Genomic DNA, 8,684 nt, shown 5'->3' with positions numbered 1-8,684 from the left:
GTGAGACTATTTATTTTGATGCTGAAAAGGGTGACTGATAGTATGCTGCCTTGAGGGACGCCCTGATCTTGATCAAAATGATCAGACAGGGTAGAGCCCACTCGTACTTGAAATTGTCTGTTGTTTAAAAATTGAGATATGAACTGAGGTAATCTGCCCCTCAATCCAAATTCATGCAAATCCTTTAAAATACCATGTTTCCACGTTGTATCATATGCTTTCTCTAGATCGAAAAAGATTGATACAGTATGTTGTTTGTTGACAATGGAATTTTTTATAAACGATTCTAAACGCACCAAATGGTCAATGGTACTTCTGTTTTTTCGGAAACCACACTGGATGTCACTCAGGAGGTTATTGGTCTCCAGGTACCAGACTAATCGATTGTTGACCATGCGCTCCATGGTTTTACAAACACAGCTAGTTAATGATATTGGACGGTAGTTGGATGGATCTGTATGATCCCGTCCTGGCTTTGGAATAGGAATAATAATAGCATTGTGCCACGAAGAAGGGAAATTTCCGGTTGTCCATATTTCATCAAATATACTAAGTAACGTTTCCAAACATGAATCGGGCAAGTGTTTCAGGAGCTGATAGTGGATGTTGTCGGCTCCTGCTGCAGTGTCATGAGATTGCCCTAGGGCAGTATATAATTCATGGAGTGAAAATGTTTCATTATAGTCCTCACCATTATCAGAGTTAAAATTGACTTTTTTCATTTCCTGCTGTTTTTGAAACCTCTGAAATTGAGGATTATAGTTTGATGATGAGGAATGATTTGCCAAAGTGTCACCAAGTTTGTTGGCAATTTCGGATTTAGTAGTTAAAAGGGTATTACCATCTTTAAGATGGTGAACTCCAGATTTAGATCCTTTGCCCTTAATCTTTTGAACCATGTTCCACACCTTGGACATAGGTGTGCGGGAATTAATTTTTGAAACATAGTTCCTCCAGGATTCACGTTTATTCTGTTTAAAGGTACGTCTCGCTTTAGCGCCTGTGATTTTAACATTATTCAAATTGTGGACAGTTGGATGTCGTCGGAAATATTTTTCAGCTTTCTTCCTATTTTTTCTAGCTTGTTTACAATTATTATCGAACCATGGTTTACGTATATGAGGGTTTGCAGAGGACTTAGGAATGCTTTCGTCTCCAATAGCATTCAATATATCTGAAAAAAGTTGTATAGGATCAGGAACATTCCTGAAACTTTCGGGTTTTAGTTTTTCAGAACATAGTGTTTGGAATAAAGACCAATCGGCCCTTGTAAAGTTCCACCTTGTTGAAGGTGGTTCGTCAGACGGATTTATAGTTGTAAGTATTGTTGGAAAATGGTCACTTCCACAAAGGTCATCATGGACCGACCATTCGAATTCATTTAAAATGTTTGAATCTGTCAGTGAAAGGTCAAGGGCAGAGTATGTGCCAGTGGCAGGATGAAGATATGTGGTATTACCATCATTGAAGATACATAAATCATTGTTTGAGATAAAATCTTCAAGGACTTTTCCCTTAATATTTATGTCAGTACTCCCCCATAGGGGATTATGACCGTTTAAATCGCCCATGATGATACAGGGCTTCGGGAGCTGATCGTACAAAGTCTGAAGATCTGATTGACGGATAGTTGAGGAAGGTGGAAGATACAGTGAACAGAGTGTAAACACTATGTTCAAAGTAACACGGACAGCAACAGCTTGAAGAGTAGTGTTGAGTGGAACAGGGCTATGGATTATGCTCTGCTTCACCAGGATAGAAGAACCTCCTGTAGCTTTATCACCAGGAGGGGAAAACGAGTGGTAGGAACTGTACTGACGGATATCAAATAAATCTGTGTGTTTCAGATATGTTTCTTGGAGACAAAAAGCTGACGGTTTAAAATCTTGGATCAAAAGTTGAATTTCATTAAAATTCTTCCTAAGACCTCTGCAATTCCATTGTACAATGTGTTGTGGATTCATGATGGGGCTTCCACAGGAGAAATGTCACGCGAACGTGAGGAAGACTTTGTAGTACTCCTATCGGCATCATGTGGAGATGGAGTTACCTCCATGTCCAGAGGACCAAAGGAGTTATGGACCTCTACTGGGACCTCTGAAGGAGAGGTGGCCTTTGGTGTTTGCAGCTGTTTTTGCTGCTTCTTTTTCAATAATTTCTTTTCCCTGTTTGTAAGTTTGGTAATTTCTGGTTCTGGTTCTGTTTCGGGTTCATGTGTTGGTTTAGGAGTCTGAGACTCAACATTTTTTACAGTTTTGTTTTTGGGAGGAGTCACAGACGAGGGTGTCACAGCTGGTTTATGGAGTGAAGCAGTCGGAAGTGGCTGAACAGACTTGACCCATGTGAGATCAGTCTGGCAGTCGATAGAGGCAGTAGTGACAGGAGGATGGGAGACAGCAGCAGAGTAAGAGAGAGTGGAAGTGGTTGAGGGAAGACCCACAACCCTCTTCTTAGCTTCGTGGTACGAGACATTTTGTTCTGTCTTGACTTTAATAATTTGGGACTCGCGTTTCCACACAGGACAGGATTTTGCAGAAGCCATATGGTTCCCACCGCAGTTTGCACACTTCACATCCTTCCTGCAGTCAGTGGCCTCGTGTTTGTCTCCGCAGCGGTAACAAACAGCGGAGGCATGGCAGGACTTGGATCCATGTCCAAACGCTTGGCAGGTGTAGCACCGGAGTGGATTTGGGATATACACCTCCACTCCGATGTTACAATAACCAGCTTTGATAGATTCAGGGATAGTAGTTCGGGCGAAAGTGAAGAGGTAGGTGTTGGTCAGTTGGACCACACCATCCCTCTTTACAGTGAATCGTTTGACAGCTGTGACGGACTGTTGGTCAAGTTCCTTGGCTATATCGTCTTCGGACATGTCGGACAGGCAGCGAGCTCTGTCACGGACAATGCCCTTACACGAGTTCAGTGTTTTGTGCACTGAGACAACAACTTTGATATTGACAAACTCATTTAAATCGAGAAGATTGATAGATTGTTGTCTCCGTGCACATTCTACAAGGAGAGAGCCAGAACGAAGCTTTGTGACATTTGTAACCTCTCCGCAGATACCAATGATACCTTTGGAGATAGCAAATGGATTCAGTTTGATTGGTTCTTTGTCTAAAGCTTCTATAACCAAGAAACGTGGCCAATAATCGGATCGAGTGGGCGTAGTATTTTCAACAGTCTCTATATGTCGTCTTTTTGAACCAGGGTGATGGGAAGCCATGTCGAAAGGAAAATAATTCAGCACCCCTTTTCCCTACCCACCATGGAGTGTCTACAAGGACAGTCTTATGCTGCAGCGGATCTCCAAACTGCAAAGACCGGGGATAAAAGGGTGGTATACTCCAGCAAATTTGACACGAAGAGCTATAGCATTCTACCAAATTAAAGGTCAGGCTGGTTCGGCCCTTGACAATCAATTGGAGAAGTACAGAATTCGGAGGTCAGCATCACCAGATTGGCCCATGAGCCACCGCCTTCTGGGCATAGGGCTCTAAGCAAGTTTTATACATTGATAGATATGATATAGACAGGTGGAATAGATTTATTTTTAAATACCAAAAGTGTGCATGAAATATTTTATGCACAGGGCATGACATGACCAGCCGATTGATAGAATCGGGCCCATTCTACCTCCTGTCTAGGCAAAGTTAGGGTCGAAGTGGTGTGTTGGACTAAGGAGCACTATTGCCGGCTCCGTCGCCCTCAACCACCAGAATCCCTTCCTCTGCCGACACAGGGTCGCAGCCCACGGCAAACAGGCTGCCCACTTTGGTCGCCTTTTACGACCAGCAATGGGGTGCTGAGGACACATTCTTGTTTATCTTCCCCGGGTCCCCACGGGGAAGGTCTTTAGTAACCCATGCGTGCAGTTAAAGGTGACTAACGGGATCGGGAGGTCAGGCTCGCTGACTGACTTGGTTGATGCATGTCATCGATCCCAATTGCGTGGTTGGATGCTCATGATATTAATCACTGGATTGTCTGGTCCAGAGTCGATTATTTACAGACCGCCGTCATATAGCTGGAATATTGCTCAGTGCGACGTTAAACAACAAACCAACAACCATCTGCCCCAAATGAAGAATAAACTATTCTGCGTTAGCTGCAGAGGAAATACTGATAGAAACCGTTTCATTGCTGTTTTGAAAATTGTTTTATCCATATCACAGCGTCCAATAAATCTGTGTTTCATTTAAACTGTTATGGTAGATCTTTATATGATGAATTTTATTGATAACTTACATCATAAAAACTTTTTCTGGGGTGCACCCTACTTGTCTTTCATATTGTACTGTAAAACTAAATACTAATTGTAAATACTTTTTTGTCCATTCGTCTTCTGCATGCTGAGAGAAATAAATTTAACACCGCTTTAAACAGTATTTTCAGTTATATCACGGTGTGACATTTGTAAATACAATTTTACATATGGCATTGTTATTTAATAATAATAATTTTTTCTTGAACATGTTGAGTTGACTTTTTGATTTTTCATTAGTTAAGACAGACATGAGTGATTGACCCTGAAAGGGTACTTGTAAATCTACATATTACTCAGTTATTAAATTGTATTGCAAAAGTGGCTAAACATACATACATAGTGTGGTCTGTATTTTATTTATTCTGTTCATAGACCTATGGAATAAAATTTGTCAGGACATTGAACAGAAGTGATATGATATGGGTTTTATTCATTCTCAATGATTATGTTCATATCTTCAGCAATAAAAATATGAAACCCTTTGAAAAGAATAATTCTCTTTTTTTTTACCCAACCAATTTATTTAGTTTCACTCATTTTGGTACTTTGTTTTTTATTTCTAGTTCAACCACCAACCGTACAGTTATGAACAAATATATTATTTTTGAGAAGCAATTAACACATAAATCTAAATCACAAGGAAATATGCTAATGAATTAGTTTATCATTATATAAAATTCTTTCAGAGGTTTTGTTGACAGGATATATAACTAGTATATCTTGGAGCATTCGAAATTGGCACTCGTCCTGCAGTCCTCGCAAAAATGCCCAGTAGTTGAGGTATCATAAGGACTATTTTAAATTTGCCATTCATATTTTTACACAAACAGATAGGTGTACTGATTTTGTTTTAAATATTTGTATATGATGGCAATTCAACATGGAAAGTTAATTTATTTCGTGCAGGTAACGTTCATTTGTTGTTATCCATTGACAAAGGCAATAATTATTACTCATGGTCGAGGGGGGATAACTCTTCATATATTTTTTCAAAAAATCTTGAGCAGTGACTGTTGTTAACTATAACTTATATAACTCTAAAATAAAGACTAATTTATAAACATTTGGCAATAGGATGGCATTAAGTATTAATCTGAATGTCAAATTCATCTCAGAAATATAGGGGAGACCGAGGTGCACCCCAAACATGTGATTCTAAATGACCAGCATGTAATCATTATTATGAATTCAAAATGTCATTACTTTGACATTTGCTTTGGATTTGTTTCTTGAAATTTGATGAAATATCAATGAAACATGCTTTTTTTGTAGGTTCAATGACTGGTCTCCTTGACCTTCCAGTGAAGCTTATTGAGCTGATCTGCATATATCTCCCGGTCAAAGAATTACTTATATTCTGACATTTAATTAGTTGTTTCTTTGCGAAATAACTAGTTACGTACAGACAACATCTATGTATCCATATCTTTAATGTCCCAATCCACCTGGGGATGCATTGGGACGGGATTTTTTTTAAAAATCAGTGTCTCAGTTAATTTTATGTTTGTGAAATAATTATTTTGTTCAGTGATTCATTATTAAAGTGTTGATTAGGAGATGTGTCTAGCTAATTCTTTATTAATCCATTTCAAGTGGGATATAGACTGGATAATACAAATTGCACCCCGGTCTCACCTACTAAATCAGATTAATATAGTCATTTTTATACCTAACACTCAATGACGTTTTGGATATTATTCCCAACATAGTTTATTTACATCGCCTATGTCTTAACTGGTCTTCTGCGCTGAATGCAGTGTCAATTGCAAGTCGCGCGAATTATCGCGAGGAAATAGTCAATCGGACAATTTGACAGGATGGGCAAGATATCACATGTCGTCTTGGTCAGATTTCATTTTTGTCTCGGCGGTACTCAAATGTGCAAACCCATAAAGATAACCGATGGGGGATATCTGAAACTTACCCCTAAGATGCTCGATCACTGGTAGTTTTATTGAACCATCTGCATGAGGGATCACGTTAAATGTGTATGTCATGTGAGAGCAAGACACGAGTTACAAGCTAGGGTACAAGTTGGCAAGCGATCGGCAAGTGAAATTTGGAATTGAATATCAGTCGAAAAGTAAACCAGGACGGATAATCAAACGCCTTATTATTATTCAGATATCTTTATGTTAACTATTATTGATTGCATGTAATGTCAAATAAGTACATATCTCTGTTTCGGAACACATCTAATAAATGTCATATGGTTAGAACCATGAAGGTATTTCCTGTCAAATGTTATTCATTTCAAATAAGACCCGTGAAGAATCCGGGGTAGAATAGGTCTTCAGCAACCCATACTTGCCGTAAAAGGTGACTATGCTTGTCGTAAAAGGCGACTAACGGGATCCGGTGGTCAGGCTCGCTGACTTAAAGAAATTAGTTGATGCATGTCATCGATCCCAATTACGTGGATGGATGTGTATGATGTAAATCACTGGATTGTCTGTTCCATACTCGATTATTTACAGACCACAGTCATATTGTTTGTTGTTTAACGCCGCACTCAGCAATACTCAAGCTATATGACGGCGGTCTGCAAAATAATCGAGTCTGGACCAGACAATCCAGTGATCGTAATCATGAGCATCGATCCACGCAATTGGGTTTGGTTTGGTTGTAGAATAGGTTTTCAGCAACCCCTACTAGCCGTAAAAGGCGACTATGCTTGTCGTAAGAGGCGAATTTACTGACACTCACAGTACCAATTCCACGATACGTAATGCACCCCCAAATCATAAGGCCAAACTTCCTCCTCGATGGCGGACATATACAATCGCCAAGCCATTCCTCCCCAACCTTTTTCCAAACTTGTACACGACTGTCAAGTCACACAATTACTTTAAATTCGTCGCTAAATATCACACGTTTCCATCTATTCCCCCTACACCATGCTACACGATTTCTACGATTCACTTCTCGAATTCTGACAGACTTCTTTACGGAACGTTAATTAAATCCCAGTGAATGTAATTTTCTTTCAATTGTCCGCTTATTGAAAGGTCTATCCCTGGTCTCATTGAAAATATTTGTAATTTCATTTAAAGCTTTTCTGCGCTTCTTTTTCACGCAACGTGAAAGTCGTCGGCCATCCCGCACATCAAATTTCACAGGTCTTCCTCGTCTGGCTCGATTTTCCACATTTCCCCTATTTACATACCTCTCAATACATGAAAATACTGTGCTGGAGGGTATTCCCGTCATTCTGACAATTTCAGACCTTTTAATACCTACGTCATATAAAGACGCGATCCTTTCTTTTACAGCGGATGACAATTCTTTCGCTCGCCGACCCATGTTGTTTACATTCCCGGGCGATACAGACGACAAATGACGTCATAACTTCCTTCACGTGACTGTGACGTGCTATACCCTACTAGCTTAAAATCCGGTACCATCTCGAGCTGAAATTTGCAACCTCGCGCGATTTCTTGATTCACTGTCCAATACGTGATAACTACTGTGTTCGTTCTCCGAATACTTTTGGCGGAAAGCTGTAGCTGGAATATTGCGGGGTTCAACACCAAAACAACCAAAACAATCATGTTGACTGAAATAGATGGAATATTGCTGAGTGCATGCGGCGTTAAACAACAAACAAACTGAAAAAACAACTTTTGTGAAGCAGTTGCATGGTACGCGTGTATTGCCTTAATTATAGTGCTGTTGTATCGGGGCTACAACCAAGATTCGCATAGCGCCGTGTGGAAACTGTGCATTACAGAAGAAATATATTTTATTATTGTGTCACGCACTACATTTTAGATTTCACTTGACACATCATTAAAATACATATATATATATATATATATAAAAGGTAATGAAGACCCGTGAAGATCCGGGGTAGAATAGGTCTTCAACAACCCAAGCTTGCCGTTAAAGGCGACTAACGGGATCGGGTGGTCAGGCTCGCTGACTTGGTTGAAGCCTGTCTTCGATCCCAATTGCTTGGATCGATGCTCATGATATCAAACACTGGATTAATTGTCTGGTCCAGACTCGATTATGGGTGCGGCGATAAACAACAAACAAACCAAACCAGGCTTATGAGACAGGTAAAACACATTTTCTTTTTGATATAGCTTCCTAGTTATGTTGAAAGATCTTTTCACAATATGAATTCTCAGTTTTTTGGGTAAGTCGTTTCAAAGCGAAAACAGCGTTGAGCATTCTTCGTCAGGTAATCAAACTGTCAACGACAGAGGCTGGGCAGAGCAGCAAACATGACAGTATGTCATTACAAGATTTGAATTCAAACGTCACATACAAATTACGTTGTAATAAATAAAGGTCACTGACGTGTAACACGAACGCCAACTTCTTAAAATAACATTAATGATTGGGGATTGCACGTGGTCGTGTTCCCTGCAGCCAAATCGTGTGCGCATAATGTGTTGCGGTGTGAGAC

At 39.9% G+C, this 8,684-nt stretch overlaps 1 protein-coding gene across 1 annotated transcript; it reads right to left on the bottom strand.

Moving 5' to 3' along the window:
* Positions 1-586: 586 nt before the first annotated feature.
* LOC125377331 lies at positions 587-3,229 on the bottom strand. The gene is made up of 3 exons (XM_048390362.1): positions 2,554-3,229; positions 2,051-2,292; positions 587-640 (listed from the first exon to the last, which is right to left on the bottom strand). Exons 1-3 carry the CDS (start codon positions 3,227-3,229, stop codon positions 587-589), a joined length of 972 nt encoding a protein of 323 aa, XP_048246319.1.
* Between the last annotated feature and the right edge of the window lie 5,455 nt (positions 3,230-8,684).

The sequence above is a fragment of the Haliotis rufescens genome, unplaced genomic scaffold (genome assembly GCF_023055435.1).
Source record: "Haliotis rufescens isolate VD_foot unplaced genomic scaffold, xgHalRufe1.0.p SCAF_9, whole genome shotgun sequence".
In the NCBI taxonomy this organism is placed as follows: Eukaryota; Metazoa; Mollusca; class Gastropoda; order Lepetellida; family Haliotidae; genus Haliotis; species Haliotis rufescens.
This window is presented reverse-complemented; position numbering and strand designations above follow the sequence as displayed.

Coding starts and splice junctions, on each gene's coding strand:
- LOC125377331 (XM_048390362.1), bottom strand. CDS start 3,229: ATGGCTTCCCATCACCCTGGTTCAAAAAGACGACATATAGAGACTGTT. Junction 2,293..2,553: donor TGTGAAGTGTGCAAACTGCG/GTGGGAACCATA, acceptor TCCATAAACCAG/CTGTGACACCCTCGTCTGTG. Junction 641..2,050: donor TTGGTCCTCTGGACATGGAG/GTAACTCCATCT, acceptor ATACTGCCCTAG/GGCAATCTCATGACACTGCA.